We start from the raw sequence: 17,585 nt of genomic DNA on the forward strand, positions 1-17,585 counted from the left end.
TGTTAGAAATCTAATTTCTAGATGATTTCTAACTCTTATTTATACAACAAAAAAAAAATGATTCCGACGAATTTGATATATCAAACAGATCAAAAAACGAACAAATCAAACAATATATACAAGCCATCATTAATCGCAAATTTATAAATTCATAATCAGTGAACAATAATGGCTAAGGGCCAAAAAATCGAAAAGAAAAAAAATTTTCTCAAGAAAAAACTGAACGTGAATTAGCTCTGATATCAATTGTTAGAACTAAAAAAAATCACATTCAATTTTGAGAGAAATAAGCCATAGATTAGCGGAAGCGTACCGGAATCTATTAGATCGATTGCACAAAATATGATCTTCCAATCTGCAGATTTTCCAGATTTTCCTTAGTTTCTTGTTGATGAGGTGCAAGAAAAGGGATGTGTCTTTCTGCAAATTGGGGACCATCACCCTTTGAAGTAACTACCATGCGGTTACAAAAAAAGTTTTGCTTAATTCTAATTCTGCCCCTCATCAAATTAGAATTTGCACTTATGGTATCCACACTATAATATCATGACAAATGTGTCCAAAATCATAAACTTAATTCTAAATTAGACCACAATAATTTTGACTTATTTAATGATGACCCAACACATTTATTAATTACATTGTAGTCCAAAAATTAATCCAACATTTCCACCTTCAAACCTAGCCCCCCTTCACAATAAAAGAAGTGAAGTGTTTATAAAATCCAAGAGGTTGAAGCATCCTAGGCGGGGCTAATGAGAATGTAAAGTGCCATGAGATGCACGTCATCCATTCTTAAGTATGAGAGTTTTTAGAGGTCCTAACATTGAGTGATTCATAGAACACATGACATCTTAGGTAATCACAAACAGCCAAATTTGAGCTAAAATTGTACTCTAGACCTACCAAATCCTCTTATATTTCCCACCATTTACTTGGATACTTCATTGACAAGCTAGATTCACTCAAGTGAAACATAACCAATGTAAAGTCAATATGTGGTAACCATTTGAGACCAAATTCAACCACTTGGGCTCATATTCTTTTCAAAATGAAACATTTATTCATTAATACCTTGAAATAATTCAGTTAACATCCATTTTTAATGCATTCGGTGTTTCCTAACATACATTATGTAAGACATGTTTCTGGGAAAGCAAAAGATCAAACTGAACTCCGTAAAATTCAATTTTCTCTCCATTCCGTCTTCTTTCGATGTAAATCTGGATTTACTAAATCTGACTATTAGGTGGATTTAACACATTTAGCTTAGAAAGTAAACCCGTCAAAGGAATTATGCCAAGCACTTCAAACATATTTAATTGGATTTAACCTTAACTGAACCAAATACTATTCTGGATCTACATCCTATTTAACTTAAATCCAGGTTGGAGCCAAACAACCCCTAGAAATTTAGGTGGCGTGAACTCAAGTGATCTAAAGAGGGGATAAAGTCAAATTCTTTTGGTCTGGAAAAGACAAAGGAGAAAACCTCAACGGTCAAAACCACAATAAACTTTGGGACGATAAACCAAATCAGGATTTTTATACAAACAAAATTCAAAATCTGAAATAAAGCCAGAAACTTTCCGACCCGATCAAGTCAATTCATCTTTCAGATTGAGAATGCCTCACAAAAAAATTAGCATTAAAATCAATAAACTATATCATAAAAATCATACTTTTGTTAACTCCAAAATACACATCGAGAACCAAATCCAGATCCCGTATTTCACAGAACACATTGCAAAAGAATGAAAATCAAGATCCAGAATTCAGAACCTTAGCTGCTGCTTTAAATTGTGGATGAAGCAATCCAAGTTCATCCTTGACCTCCAGAGGATTAGCCGTTTCATTTCGAACTCTCTTCACCTTCCAGCTCGCCAATGATCTGTGAGAAAAACCATACATTTGCAGGATCTGATTGTCCCCAAAATTGAACGCTCTGTCCATCTGCTTCAGGCATCGTTCTACAGGATAGTCCCCAAACTTCCCACACGGCTTACAGCCGACAAAATGCGTGACAAGAGGCCAACGATGGTCGCCGAGACCTGGGTGATAGTTCTCCATCATCTCCTCATACCTATCCACAAGAATTCCCCAGTATCCATGGAGATAGTAAGCGCTCTCGAGGTAGACCTTATCGGCCCATCGATTTTTCTGGGTGACGAGGAGGTAAACCATGGCGGACTGATCGTCGGCTTCAAACACCGGTCGGTCTTTCAGAAACTGGGTAAGGATCTTACCGGCTTCCTCCCGGATTTTGCCCTTAGGACCCATGGGAGCCCAAGCATCGAGAAGATCAAGCGACCATTGGGAATTCCGGAGGAGAAAGCTTCCGGTGTTGAGGCCGATCCAGTTCCGGTCATCGTACACCATCTCGTTCCAGCCGTGCATGATGAGGTTATAAGATGCGTAGCGGTCCCAGGGGAGCTCGAAGGCCATGTCGGTGAACATTGCGTCGGAATCCATCCACCATAGAAACTCGATTTCAGGGTGGGAGAGGAGGAGTTTGCGAATGAGGGGAAGCTTGGCCCAGAATCCGGCCATTTCGGCATCCAGAAGAGCCATGTTGTAAAAGATCTCGATTCCATGAACGCGGCAGTAGTCGATCTTGTTCTTGATCGATTTCAAGAGATAATGATCGCCGACAGGGTTTTCGCAGGGCTTGGGAGAGGATCCGGTGACAAGGAGCACGCGGGGTTTTGTCGCGGTTAGGAAATTGGGGGTTTCGGGATGGGATTGGAGCCATTGAGCGCGCTGGTTATCCCAATCGGAGATTTTGGGACCGAGGGAATACAGCTTGGCAGAATCTGGAACCGGATCCTCTTCTTCTGCGACGCCGGTGGTGGAGGAAGATGAGGAATGCTGCTCGATGAGGATACGGTGGCGAGAGTGGAGGCGGCCGCTGAGTTTGTTGAAATCCTGCTCCGGCGTGCCGAATTTGCCGGCGCCGAGAGTGCCGCGGAGGACGATGATGGTCATGAAGAGGCATAAAAGGGTGAGCTTTCCTTTGCGGAGAGCTCGCTGGATCTTGCGCGCACGGCGCTCGTTGAAGCAATGCTCCCACATTTCAGGGGAAATTCCGCGAGCAGTCCTCCCTCTTCGCTATGTATCGCGGCTGGTGCTGCGATTAAATAATGGGAGGGGGAGAGGACCGCGGGGATGAAGGAGTTAACCTCGGCACGTTATTGTTTTAAATAAAAATCTGATTTTTCTTTCTTCTTCCTGCGGGAAGATGGACATGCCGGAAAAGATTAGGGTTTTTAAAATAATTGAAGAGAGCAGGACCAGGAATGGAGCAAAAAATTGAAAGAAAGGGGACAAAAAATCTCTTTTTTTTTATTTTTCTTAATTTTTTATTTGAATAATTTTAAAATAATTTTTATTACTATTTTTAATACCACTCAAGTTTAATTTTTTTAAAATAAAGATTATATTTTTATGCATAATGACATGTATCTAAAAATTAAAATTTAGGTTTTAGGTATGTAAATACATGAAAATTAAATGATATGCATGCATATATTTCTAAAAAAAATTATAAATTATAAATCCAACCTCCATATTGAGAGAGTATTGAATTATTGCATGACTACCAATATCATTATTTTTATTATTATAAGGGATTAAATTTCTTTCAATAATGGATATTAGAGTAAAGAAAAATAGCCCTTTCATCAACCTTTTTCAACTAGTTTCTTTCAAATGAGACTTTAATTATATAATATATAATTTATTATGCATCAATTAAAAATAAGTAAATTTACTTACTTATCCCATAAATTTTATTCATTTACGTATTTAACACATAAATTTTGATGTTTACATTTATAACAGAATTGAATATTAGATATTTAATGGACGGAAGAAAATATTCAAGAGAAACATTCAGTTAGAATCTAAGGGGTTTTACTGAATGAACTAATAAATATAAAAAATACTTAAATAATATTTTAAGTGATTTTATAGTAATGTAAGTATATGATAATAAGCATACAAAATATATATTATATAATTTAAATTTTAAATGCTTAGATTATAGTAGCGAGTTTCGATCTGGCGAACGTGGTGTCAAGACTAAGAGGATGATGGATTTCAGACGGATTTCAGACATGCTTGCAATGATAGCAAGAGGAAGGCTTGGGGGTTGTAAATCAGTAAGACAACAAAAAGGATTTTGTGCATCATTTTAGGAAGGATGGGGAGGCCAAGTTTTTAGATGGTCGTCATGGCGTTCTTCTCGCTCTACTCCCGTGCTGCATGTTTGGAATTTTGACATTTATGTTTCAAAGACAAGTAACGAGTAACTCAACTCAATTTGTTTATTTCGTTCGTTAGCTATGATGCAAAGTGAGAGATGTCGTGAAAAGGCAAGCTACTTACAAAGGTTAGCGTGGAGAGACGAACATCAGAGAATCATACAATGATGTTGATATTATTAACGTGATATTAAAAATTTGAGTGATATAAATATAAAAAAATTAAATTTATAAAACACATAAAAATCGAGGGGTATATATGTAAAAGCCGCTTAAAATTTGAAGAGATCTGAAAAAATCCAAATATTGTATAAAGCAGCCCAAGTCACGTGCGGTCTGGCGCCGATCACCAAAACCCTCGCCGCCGCTTCCGACCGCCGTAGGTATTAAAATTTCTGCTCATTCTTCCGGCGACGTAGAGTACGGACTACGGTGAAGGTTCAACGCTCTTCTTATACCTTATGATCCTTTCTATTCGACCAGAGTGAAATTTCTTTGCTCGGACTGTTCTGCGTGGAGGTAAGTAAATCCTTACACCTTTTCACTGGGTTTGAAGAGCTAATGAATTCAAGACTGTGTGAAAAATGGCGATTTGGTTTTATTGATGAGCGAAAGAACGAACGAGTTTGAGTATGGTGGGTTGGCTTGTTCGCCGTCCTTTTCAGGAGAGTTTTCGAGTGAGATTTTCAGTGGTATCAGTCACTGCAAGCGGAAGTGAAGGGTGATTCATGCAGCAAGAGGGATAGGAGAATTTATTGGAGAAGAGAATCGGAGCTAAGGAATGGGTTTCTGTGTGTTATTCAACATGAAGAAGTATGAAGTTCTTAGCTTTTATTTGTAGGCGAGGTTGCAGTATCCTGGCACTGAAAGTTCTGTGCGAGTTGAATTGGATTGATGTGCCATCTGATCATTATGTGGTTTCCTTGTGAAATATGTGACAGATTGGAGATAAGCCATCGCCATGCTGAGCCTCAAAGGTTTGGATCAAATGGCAAATTTTGTTGTATTGTGTTTGAAAAGGTGAGGCGGATTGAGTGACGTGTTAATCATTTGATACATACAAATAGGAGAGAAAGTGGATGGTTGTTGTTTGATCTAGACAATCCAAGCCAAACTGAATTTGACTGGGTGTAATTGGTCCAAACCAGTTCAAACTGGATTTACTTTAGTTCACTAACCGCTTCCATGGAGTTCAGCCATTAAAGGGTAAGTAAAGGGAAGTGAGCCTCCCATTTAATATTGAAGAAAAGCAAGAAGATAGTGGGTATTGTGTAAAGGTCTAATGGCTACAAATCCTTATTTTTGAAAATAGTATATCACATAAGAAAGTAAGTGGTTAGGGGCATTGGTGAGCTACACCAACTATGTTAGTCCTCCAACTAGAGGTGTTGAATCAAATTCAACTCGAAAATTTTGTGTTTGGTCTAACTTGAATAATTTTTAAGTCAGGCATGGGTAAATTCTAACTCGCTTGTTTTTTAGACCGGGTTCAGGTTAACCCATCAACTTGAAATCTACTTGAAATTGGCCCACTAACTCGGAAATGACTCGAAATGGACTCACCATATCGAAATTGACTCGAGATTGAATCCAAAATCAACCTAAATTTGATCCTGAATGATTGTTGTGCCTTGTGTTAAATAGGTTATATGAGTCGGGTTTGTGTCAACGGGTCAACAATGGGTTGAACTTTCTAAACCGTTTACCATTCAGGTCGGGTTCATGTTAAATAGGCCTGGGTCGGGCCAATTTAAGTCGACCCACAAACAGATTTTGTGACCCGTAACTCCAGTTGTCCAAGGAACACGTTTGACCCTTGTTGCAACATGTATTGGATATATTTTTTGCTTGCTTGGGAATCAAAGCAATATATGGATGTCACTATTTTTTCTTTTATTGAGGATGCAATAAGGTCGGTTTGAATATATTTTGTTACTGCCGCATAAGCAGTTTTTTTGGTTAAATAGGAGGAATTATCTCTATAGCATATTTCGATGCTTAACCATCCTAAGCTATTTTTGTGAGTTGTTTGAGCTATTCTCTCCTTCCTAAGAAGGTGGAACAAATAAGATCAAGTTGAATTTAACTTGCAAACTTCTTAGATAGAATCCAATTTGCAACTTACTATATAAGCCTGATCTTCTAGACTTCTAAGCCAAAAGAAATTGTAGTTTTACATCATAGTTAAATGTGTAACTTAATGTCCGCTTGTTAGTATCCCAGGTTTTAGGGCAGTGTCACCACCTTATGTTAGTATCCACTTGTTAGAATCCAGAGTTGACTCCAGCAACAACGCTTAGAAGGAATAATATGACATCCAAACACCTAGAATAAGCGGCAACAGGTAGAGCAAGACGATGTGTGATTCAGGACTAAAGAAGATTAATTTGAAGGATTTTTGCTTGGAACAGAGAACCACGGTGGGTGGGGCCCCAGTCGAGAGCTGTATTCAACCGCACCAGTGCCTTTTGCAGCGGCAGTCTTTCGGACAGAAGGCGATTCATGAGCTTATGGGGACAGTCAAGCAACAAGCCAAACTTATGGGAGAAGAGAAATCAATATGGGCTAAGGATAGGAACCCATGCTCCATTTCATGGGTGGATCGAACTTCGGTCGATGAAATTGTGGAGGAGACTCAAGCATAAGGAAATTGAAGCGACCGATCTTTGAATGAGAGGATGCCTCTGGTTTAGTTTATCACATGAAGATATATATTGCTATTAATGGGTTGACTCAAAAAGAAAAATTGATGGCAGTGACTATGTTGGGAAGGGAAGGCTACAGCGTGTTATCAATATAGTGAACAACATCAGACAATCAAAACATGAGAAGATTTCAAGGATCAATTGTTGGAGCGTTTTATAACAACTTAAGAAGGGGATTTACATGAATATTTTTTTTTGCGTTGGTGTAGGAAGGATCCATCACAGATTATATGGAGAAATTTGAGATGTTATTTGGCCATTTGACAGGGATATTAAAAGTAATGTTGAAAGGAAACTTTATGAAAGGTTGAGGTAAAAAATTCGAGCAACACTTCATTTGTTGAGACTGTAAGGATTAGGGGAAATTATGGAATTAGCGCAGTTGATTGAAGATAAAAAATACAATGGAATATGCTAATATGAGCAGCATAAGTGCAACACCCTACTATAATGTTACTACCACGACCATACCAAAGACTCAAATGGTGAGATTCCAGAGGAATACTCCATAAGACAAGAATAACAGGTCACAATCGGGGGTGGCGTAGATTTAGGAGAATCAACTTAAGGTGTTGTGCTTTTGGTGTGATGAGAAGTTTGTCCTATGACACCATTTCAAGGATCAAATCTTACAAGTTCTGTGTGTTGAGGACTAGACATGGGATGAAGAAATAGATGCTGTGGTGGTGGTGGAGGAGGAGGGCCCCACTTGGATCTGACATAAGTCTCATTGAACTCGGTGGGTCTAATATTAAAACACACTATGAAACTTCGGGGGGAATAAATTAAGAAACATAATGTAGTGGTGTTATTTGATTGTGGGGCCAACCATAACTTCATCTATACTCAAATAGTGAAGCAAGTAGGGTTTGAGATTGCTGACACAAAAGTTTTAGATTCATGATGGAGACGAGACATATGGAGAAGAGCAGAGGAGTTTGTAAGGGGGTGATTTTAATACTGTAAGGTATTTAGGTGATGAAAAATTTTATTCCCTTGGTTTTAGGGAGTACTGACGGTATTGAGTATGAAATGGTTGAAATCCTTAGGGGAGACTAAGATGAATTGAAAACTCATAACAATGGAGTTTCAGTAGGGAGAGAAGATGGTGGTGCTTCATGATGATCCTAGTTTGTGCAAGTCCACGATGACAGTCAAGAACATGGATGGGCAATACAAGACGTAGGGTTGAGATTCTTGATCAAGTTGCATCACATGGAACAAACACATGACACATAGTTGGCTGAGATTATGGTACCTATCCAACAACTCTTACAATAATTACAAAAAATTTTCAGTTTTCACGTGGACTGCCACCTCGAAAGTAACACGAGCATTTAACAACCCTAAAAAGTTTTAGGTTTCTCCTATCATTTTGCGCCTATACCGCTACCTCCATGTACAGAAGGACAAGATTGAGAAATTGATCCGAGAGATGTTGGAGGCCGTGACAATACAATCTAGTATGAATTTCTTTAGCCTAGTCTTGCTAATGAAGATGAAAGATGGGAGTTGATGTTTTTGTGTGAATTATCAGACAAAGATTAAGGAAACAACAACTGACAGGGATGAGCTACAAGATGAGTTGTTTGGGACAGCGACATTCTCCAAGATGGATCCGAAGTCAAGATGCCATTAGATTTGGATGCGGCCAATAGATGTGCTTATGGCTGCATTTTGAACTCATAGAGTCACCATGAATTTCTGGTTATGCTATTTGGGCTCACCAATGCATCGACTATATTTCAATTGATGAATAAGGTGTTTTAGTCTTTCTTCTGGAAGTTTATGTTGGTGTTCTTGGCGATCCTAGTATGCAACCGTTACTTGGAAGACCACATTGATCATTCAAAGGTGTTGATGGTACTCAGTGAGCACTAGTTTTATGCTAAGTCAAAGAAGTGTTTGATGCCCTATCGAAGGTGAAGTACTTAGGACATATGGTGTCTGCTGAAGGGGATTCAACAGATAAATTAAAAGTGGCGACTATATTGGATTGGACACTATCTATGAGCTTGCAGGGGTTGAGGGGATTTTTGGGACTTATAAGATACTATTAGAAGTCGTGAAGTGTTACAGTTCGATTGCGTGGATGTTAAAAGAGCAATTGAAGAAGGATAAACTTTAGGAGGTGACTTATCATTTAAAATTGCCGCCTTCGTTGACCTTCATCTAATTTTCCACGTATTGCTATTGAGATGTGCTATTGGTGATAATTTATCATCCTTTTCACTTCTCCCTACTTGACAGGGGATATTGAAGTTCTCTTGGAGCCACTTGAGTTAAAAGTGGTGCGCTAGGAATCAACAGGTAGAGAAGAAGTGTTGATTAAATGGAAATGATTACCAAATTATGATGCTATGTGGGAGTTATATGATTATATGACCTGATTCAACAACAATTTATTTTTTTCCAAATTGAGGATAATGAGTCTTTTTGGGAGGAGAGTAATGTTAAACCAGTGTACGACACAATCTGTCCTGTGCTCCACTGAGTTGTCGCCAAGACTGTCAAATAGTTTGAAAACTTATATTGGGTGCAAGACTAAAATGATAATTTAATCATTTGTTAGTTTTTATTGTGAGGTATAAACAGGGCTTAGTTTGCTTTGCAATTGGTCTTGTGATTGTTGTTTTGACTATCAGATTTAGGGTTTGGGAGAGAATTACCTACATATCGAATTGTGAGTTTATCTTTTATGTATTTGGAATTGTATCATTTTAATTTGGTACTGGTGGAATAAAATCTATTATTTTGACCCTAATTTATGTGGGTAGTTATCTCGTTCCTATCATATTCCATAAACTTTTTCACACCTCTTGTAGGTGAAAAGGGCACCTCACAACTAATGCACTCTCAAAATAGTCACAGTTTAAATTGCAAGAATTTATGCCCAACTTATGAAGTTTTATGAAAAATTCATAGAATTTGAGAGCAAAGAAAAAAAAAAAAAACATTTTTGTCACTTGAAGGTGGATCAAACAAACTTAGTTGAAGTATAAAATGAGTTGTGTAATTTGTACAAGGTTGATTTCCATTATGATAATGATGGTAAAGTTGTAAGATATCGGTCATTTTCATGTTACCTATGATTTATTATTTGCATAAATACTTGTTCTGATAAACAATGATAGTGCATGGTTTATGAAGGTCTAAGATGAGCAATGCCTTTGGAAATGGTGCAGCAAATGCCATGAAGAATGAAGCAGGTCCTAATTTCATTGGATACTTTAAACATCTTACATCGGAGCTGCTTATGGACAGCGAGATGCTTCAGATACCTTTTCCCGAATTCAAGAAAGAGAGGTTGAAGGCAATTCTTAATGAAAGCGTGGACTGCCTAACACAAGAGACTGACCGGGTACAATTTGATTTACAAAATACTGGTTAATATGGTTTTCTTTCACATTTTTATTTTGATTTTAGTTTAGTATAATGTGGGCAGTGTATGTTGTTATTTGTGTTCTGTCTATGAATTCTTGTGTCCTAAATCTAATTTATTACCATTTTAATGTATACCACAAAATAATATGTTCAACCGATCATTGTGAGAATTAACAAAGCATATGTTGATCTACCTATTGTTTCCTTGAGATAATTTAGGTGTTAAACTGTCTACTCTGGTTATTAGTTTTTCGTGTGTTACATCTAATTCTATTGTTTTCAACTGTTTGAATTTTATGCTCTTAGAACATTGTTGGCTCACTTGATTATGCAGCTTTAGGGGTGGGGTTGAATCAGCGCTCACAAAAAAATCTATACACTTTCATTTAAGCTTCATTTATCTTCAATTATTTGATTATTTGAACAAGGTTAAAATTTACCAATTTATTAATTTTATTTTTGTTAACATTCTCGTTTGTTTTTTAACAATAACTTTTTCAGAGATCATACAATACTCATTTTTGTTGACTCAATCGCTTAATGATTCTTTGCATGCTATTGTATTACCTTTCTTGTTTTATGCTTTAAAAAAAAAATGAAGGACAGGTCAAGCTTTGTGAAAGCACATTTTGAAGCCAAGCGATTTTGAAGCAAACATCCCTTGCATCACCAATTCCTCATGTGAAATGAGTTTGCGAGGCTTGCGGCTCTCTTGGTTTAGCCCTATAGCGCTCACATGGACCGCTTTACGATGCGGTTTCATTTCGTCCGTTTTAATACCGAGAGCCAATTTAATTTATTAAATAATATAAACTTCCCTTTTGCTCCAACCCTCATTCAAAGTTTAAAATGCGCTGCCTATAGTACTTGCACCCCTTGACCTCACACTCGATGATCTTGGCCTTACTTGCGTGCATCTCAATGATTACTTAGCAATTGCGACTTTCCTAGCATGCTGTCGGTCATCTTTTCGATGTGAAAAGTATTTTTATAGTTTTGAAAAGTAGATGATTTAATTTAACCTAAAAGGTATATAATTTTATGAAAATAGTGTATTTTAATTTTGAAAAATGAGACCGATTGGATCTCATTTGCCCAATAAATTTATATAATCGTGCCGGTACCACAAATGATACACCTTCTAGAAAGATAAGTGTACCCTGCGGCGGTGGACCCAATCATACAAACTTACGAGGTTTATGAGATCCATTTGGTCTGCGAACCTTTTATATGTGACCGACAAATTCCTCTATTTAATACAAAGATTAAATAATGTTTATTTTACCTGAATTCCAAGTTCCTTATAGAGTAGTTAATTACATCCCAAGTGACGGGAATCACTTGAGAAAACTCTCGATAATGATCAGTGGTTCTAGTCTTCAAGAATTCAAAGTTCAAGTTTTCAAGGTAGGACGTGGAAAAAACAAGTGGGAATGACTCAAGTAAGAACAATCATTTCAGGAGTCCAAATAAAGTAAATGGTAGGGGATGTCACAAATTCTGAGGGAAATTCTCAGTGACCTCCCAAACTATCCTACTGTGCGGCTGTGTTTTAGAGGATTTTATTTGAATGTTAAATCCCGTCAATTTTATTAGTTGAGACTTACACTTGCATAGTAACTGATTATGCAAATAGCCCGCAGAGATAAGAGGTTTTACGTCATTCTAGATGACAACCTCGGAACCTAAGGCAAATTAGGACTTACGCTGCACAACATAGTTGTACAGGGGCCTAAAAGAGGGAGAGGAATTACGTCGCGCTAGGCGAGCTACCTCGAAGTCCTATGGGTTGTTTAAACTAGAAAAGTTTAGTTGGTGTAGATTCATTCTGCTGTTGTAGAATGACGACCACCTCCACCTGTAGTTCGCTCCAAACTCCTTGCCGTGCTGCCCACGAAGTTGCTCTGAGTTCCTCGTCAAAGTAAAAGTCCTAAAGTCTAAAGTTCAAACAGTTTTATCAGGTGTGTTTCAATGTCTCAGTTTGGCTGTCATGGGGGGGTTCAAGTTGATTAGAGCGACACCGGTTAGATCCCACGGTTCCCTCGTTCCGGTATCACTATTTTCTTTTGAACTTATTTAGTTTAAACGAGTTGGGAAACTCATTTAAAATTGGGAGATCTCGTTAGCAACCGTGGGTTACCTTCTCCGAGGGACTCCCGTAGGTTCGAAAGAGCGTGTTATGTTTTGTTTTTTTTTATGTTGAAAAAATTATTTAATTTTGAAAAATTGTTTTGTTTTGAAAGTGAGATTGTACTCAGTACCTGCATAATGTGTTAGAGCAAGAGTAATTGCAATAAAGAAACAACAACAAATAAAATGTACCTGTGTACGTGGCGTACCTGCTGCTGCTATTCCTGTTGCATGTTTAACTCACAAAATACAATATAATTTGCAGAGAATTTAAATAAATTGCGGAGAAAAGAAGAAAACAGTAGAACAAGTTGTAGTAGCAGTTAAGAATTCCATGAGAGGTGATCCTAAGGTCTCCTATAACTCCTTACTGTAACTAGCGAGCTAATATGGTGATCCTACGATCTCCTACGGCTCCGGTAAGCAACTAGCAAAATGTGTGCGGTGATCCTACGACGCTGGACAACAGCTAAAAATTTCGAATAGCGCCTGTATGAGTTCCTATGAACCCAAACAGCAATGGGCAACACCTATGCGGCTTCCTACGAATCCGAATAGAGGTGGGCAGCAACTAGATGACTTCCAAACGAACCCAAATCATGGTAGACATCTCCTACGTGGCTTCCTATGAACCCAAATCGTGGTGGGCAACAACTAGACGATTTCCTATGACACTGAACAACAAATAGAAGCATTGGACAGCGGTCCTACAACTCTTACAGCTCGGGGCAGCAATTAGAAGCGTTGGACAGTGATCTTACAGCTTCCTACGACACTGGGCGGCAACTAACACTCCAAATCATTAATTTCAGCACATCGCAGCACTCTAAATCATTAATTTCAGCACATCGCAGCACTCCTACAACACTTTACAGTAATTGGCAACCTCAAACAGCATTTAAATGGAACACAAAATTCTCCAAAACGATGATAAGCCATCCCAAAATGGTACATTAAAAGACTTCTAGAAAACTGCAGCGAAACATCCTCCAAATCACTTCAAAACAGGTGTTCTAAATCACCTTAAAACAGCTAACATATATTTAGAATAGCTGAAAATAATTTCAGCAAGTTATAAGACCTCTCCCAATCAAGTGCATATATTTGCTAGCGTCACTTTCAATGGGGATTTATACCTAGCTGCAGTTACTTCTAAGACACATTCATTCATAAATTATTTAACTTGGATGGCCCTTTCTTGCCCTTCCCCATACCAGACAACTCTATTCCAGAATCACTTCTACGTAAATCAAGACAACACCTTGACTCTCCTTTACTTTGTGACATAATGCAAATCTATCGGGAGAAGAAACTACATGCGTGAATAATAATTTTTTTTTTTTAAAGGTGGATGAGTAAAAAAACAAAACTCAAATCTCATAAATCCTTTCTCTGAATTGGGAAATCTATGATTTAAGGTAATTATTTAACAATAGCAAAAGAATCACCATGAGATTTGAATTAAATTTTGCCCAAAACTAGCTATCAAACAATCAGCTAGAGTTTACAGGGTTACCTTGCTGAACGAGCGATAAAAAAAAAAAAGGGAGGCAGTGGGCCTCGATGCAGGGAGGCTGAAGTGAGTGAGGCTTCTGATCGCACGAATGAAGAGGAGCGGAGATGCTTCTGCTGCGCGAGGAAGAAGCGAAGCGGTCGAGAGGGCTTCGGTCGCGCGAGAGATGAGCAAGGAGCTTCGGTTCGCACACGAGGGGGAAACAGGAGTTGAGTAAAGGCTTCAACGTGAGGCAGGGGAGTTCGGTCGAGCACGAGTCTCCGTCGCAGAGAGGAGAAGCGGAGCTTCGATCGGGAGCTGCGATCGGGTCGCAGATGAGCGGGACAACGATGGAGGGGAGCCGAATAAGGCTACTCGGTGCAGTGCAGATAAGGGAGCTCCGCTGAATTTGTCGAGAGATGAAGGAGTAACGGAGGCGAGAGCGTTGTGTGGTGTTTGATCGAACGCGAGGAAACCGAGCAAGAAACGTCCGAGCCGAGCAGGAGGAGGGAGTCGGGATTGAGCGTGAGGAGGAAGAGGAAGTCAAATCGTGTCTCGAGCGAGGAAGGCTCTCGGTGCAGAGGGGAGGAGCGAATGGGAGTTTTCGGTCGAGAGCCTCTCGAATCGTGCCGAGAGAGAGAAGAAGGCGAGCGTCCCCACTAGAATAAGAGCATGGTCAATAGCTGTTACTCTAGAAGCAGTTGGCGTGGAAATTAATGAATTCCAAATGCAGGGAGGATTAATTGAAAAGCATTAAGACCTGAATTAATTTTAATTAAGGCAGCATTTAAATAATCCATTTGAATTTTAAAATTTGAATTTCAAATTCAGGTAAGCTGGTGCCTAGCCCGTGTTCAACCTGAGTCCAGCCTGAATCAAACCCGAGTCGGACCTGAGTTGAGCCTGGGCCCGCGCACCGCTAAAAAAAGTGCATCGATATTCGTGCTAGTCGCTCGTGCGCGAAACTATAGAGATATGGGTGTCCTTCCTAGCTAAAGTAGATGTTACGGATGTTCGGCGCGGTTCGTTTCGTCATTCGGGGTCGTCCGGACGAGTTTGCCCGGACGAGTTTACCGGCGGGCGAGTTAATTTAAGTCAAAATTGTGTGGGGTGTGATGTGTGCTCAAAAACGCGGCATTATCGAGCGTTGGGGTCGCCAAGGGAGTTCCTAGGGGCTATTCCTATTAATGTAGGAACTCGACTCGAGTTTCATGTGTCGATCCTAATCAACTCAACGGAATGTCGAAGATTTGAGATCGCCCATGCGAAACTCGAATGAGTGACAAGGTGGCTCGAATTTTCTAAATGGTGTGGGTTCCGTACTAGTCCTCTAGGAGGGTCAAACAAGAGAAGCCTTAAGCTGGACCCTAGGTTCTAAGGAGAGAAGTGAAGACCTCATCCGAAAATGAGGTCAACACATGCGCGTGAAAGATGAGCGGCAAGACAACCCACACAATTCAACCAATGTCCTAGCATTTTTGGCTTGGATTTCTTTTTAATAGCAGTATCCACCTACAACGGTTTACCAAAATTTAAGCTAAGAGAGTGCAAAATGGATTTATTTAAATAAAAAAAATTGCATTTAACGAAAAATATCTCAAATAGAAGTAATAAGAGGTTCCATAGAACAATTAAAGTGAGGTGTCACTTAAGCATACCCATCATGAATCCATCCACATTAATCTCCTAGATAAGCATCATGATGAATCATATTCTTTGGAAAGTAAACTAGAATGTTATGAGAATCAATAATTCCAAAATTATGCTCTTCAATCAAATACATATCGACCATAAATCTATGAACAATCTCTATATTTGATGGGCAATACCAAGAAAACTTGCTAACAAGGGGAAAAAAAAGACTAAGCAAACTTAGAGATTTCATATATGATGATATGTGATCTTTTATCTTGTGATGAGTAATTAATGTCTCCTAGGGGTGTCAAAAAGTGGAGTTCAAGCCATAGCTAACTCGAGCTTACCTTATTTGTTTATTCCTAAACTTGTGAGTTTAAGATCGTTGAGAATTATGAGTAAATCGTGACAGGTGCTTGTTGGGGAATGATCTATGAAGAGGAAGTCATAGCAAAGCTTTTTGGAGAAGGATCAGTGGTTGGGAAGCTCGTTGGATAAGCCATCAATGTGATGAACTAGAAGGAAGGCATGGTAAGAGCTCATTGGAAAAGTTATTGATGGTTCCAACTTCGTTCGAAGAAAGAGAGGAATTTTGTGACTTGCAACGATGTGGGATCAAGCTAAAATGAGGTGAATTGGGATTTAGGATTTAAACATTTATTCTAATCGAGCAGACTTGGGAGGTAATGAGTTAAGTCTCGTTAAGCTCAAACTCGAGCTTTTTTATTACACAAGCTATAATTTGAGTTCGAGTTCAAGTTTAAGCTCACGAGAGGTGCTAGGAAGAGGACTACGATGGCCACCCTTAATAGCCTTAGAATATTGGACGGTGTATGACAAGGGAGATACCATAAAGTGCAAAGCCATAAGAATGAGAAAAGCCATAGGAGTATTACAATGTGGTATAGCTTGAGGAGCAGCGAGTGGATGCTGAGGTAAGTGACAAAATTGATAGGTTAATAGTACTTTATTATACTATACCTATTATTTGGTTACATTTTAGTTATATATATATATATATATTTATATATATATATATATATATATACATATATATATATATATATATATTTCTCTACAATGTTTTGGTTTTATGTTTCTCTATTATAGCTTTTTCTCTTTTGCACTCCATTGCATTTTTTGGTTATAAGTGCCAAAATTCAGTTTCTTCTTCTAAATGGTTTAAGTATACTTGCATTGTCTTCCATCATATCAATTATTATCATTAGTTCTATTCAACTCTTTGCAATCAACATTATGAAACCTTATTTTATCTTTTTATTCTTTCTTACTACTGCATGAAGTTTAATACTATTATTTGCAAATCTTTTTCAACAAATTTTTCTGTCGCCTTATTTCAGTTATTTCATTTAAATTATAATATTTGGATTTTATTTATTTTTTATAAATGGCAAATAACTATTTTTGGGACCTTATAATTATTTAGGATTTGGACTGGATTATATGTCAAAATTACTATTGATTTTATATTGAAATCCTATTTCCACAACTACAGACTCATGGCTTATATTTGATTAGTTGACTAATGAATGAAGATTGAAGCTTTTTTTATCTTCTCTTACCTCACTTTATGTTAGGATTCTCTCCTAATGCTGAATTCTTATTCTATTAATCCTACTTTACATTTGTAGTGTTTTGTTGAGCAATTAAGGACTTCCGAATCACCATAGGTTTGATCTAAGTTGATAGGATGATACAAGTTTCCACAGAAGTTAGGGCATAAATAATATATTCTATTCAGATGGTACCAAATCAAAAAGATACAATCTCAAATACATAAATGATAAACACCTACTATTCGAGAGATTGGCGATCTCATCCAAGCCCTAACCTTAAGATTCAAGACAATAATCACACGTGACATAACCATAAACATATTAAGCCCTATTTATACCCCATTGTAATAACTAAAAAACGACTAAATTACCTTTTTTGTTTTGATCATAACATAAGTTT

The 17,585-nt window shown here is 38.1% G+C and overlaps 2 protein-coding genes across 5 annotated transcripts in view; one reads left to right on the plus strand and one right to left on the minus strand.

Moving 5' to 3' along the window:
• Positions 1–1,596: 1,596 nt before the first annotated feature.
• LOC110031034 (xyloglucan 6-xylosyltransferase 2-like) lies at positions 1,597–3,265 on the minus strand. The gene has a single exon (XM_020734066.1). It carries the CDS (start codon positions 3,070–3,072, stop codon positions 1,762–1,764), a length of 1,311 nt encoding a protein of 436 aa, XP_020589725.1. The 5' UTR covers positions 3,073–3,265; the 3' UTR covers positions 1,597–1,761.
• Positions 3,266–4,560: 1,295 nt separating this feature from the next.
• Positions 4,561–17,585, plus strand: part of LOC110030800 — a 33,189-nt gene continuing 20,164 nt past the window's right edge. The window contains exons 1-2 of one of the 4 annotated variants that reach the window (XM_020733724.1): positions 4,561–4,781; positions 10,153–10,328. In XM_020733724.1, coding sequence (XP_020589383.1) covers positions 10,161–10,328 — 168 coding nt within the window. In that variant the 5' untranslated portion in view covers positions 4,561–4,781; positions 10,153–10,160. Of the gene's footprint in view, positions 4,782–10,117; positions 10,329–17,585 lie in introns of all 4 variants that reach the window. The other 3 variants (XM_020733723.1, XM_020733725.1, XM_020733722.1) reach the window with 3 other exon arrangements.

The sequence above is a fragment of the Phalaenopsis equestris genome, unplaced genomic scaffold (genome assembly GCF_001263595.1).
Source record: "Phalaenopsis equestris unplaced genomic scaffold, ASM126359v1 Scaffold000761, whole genome shotgun sequence".
Taxonomy (NCBI): Eukaryota; Viridiplantae; Streptophyta; class Magnoliopsida; order Asparagales; family Orchidaceae; genus Phalaenopsis; species Phalaenopsis equestris.

Bases quoted from the DNA above. Each gene is read 5' to 3' on its own strand.
- LOC110031034 (XM_020734066.1), bottom strand. From the start codon at position 3,072: ATGTGGGAGCATTGCTTCAACGAGCGCCGTGCGCGCAAGATCCAGCGA.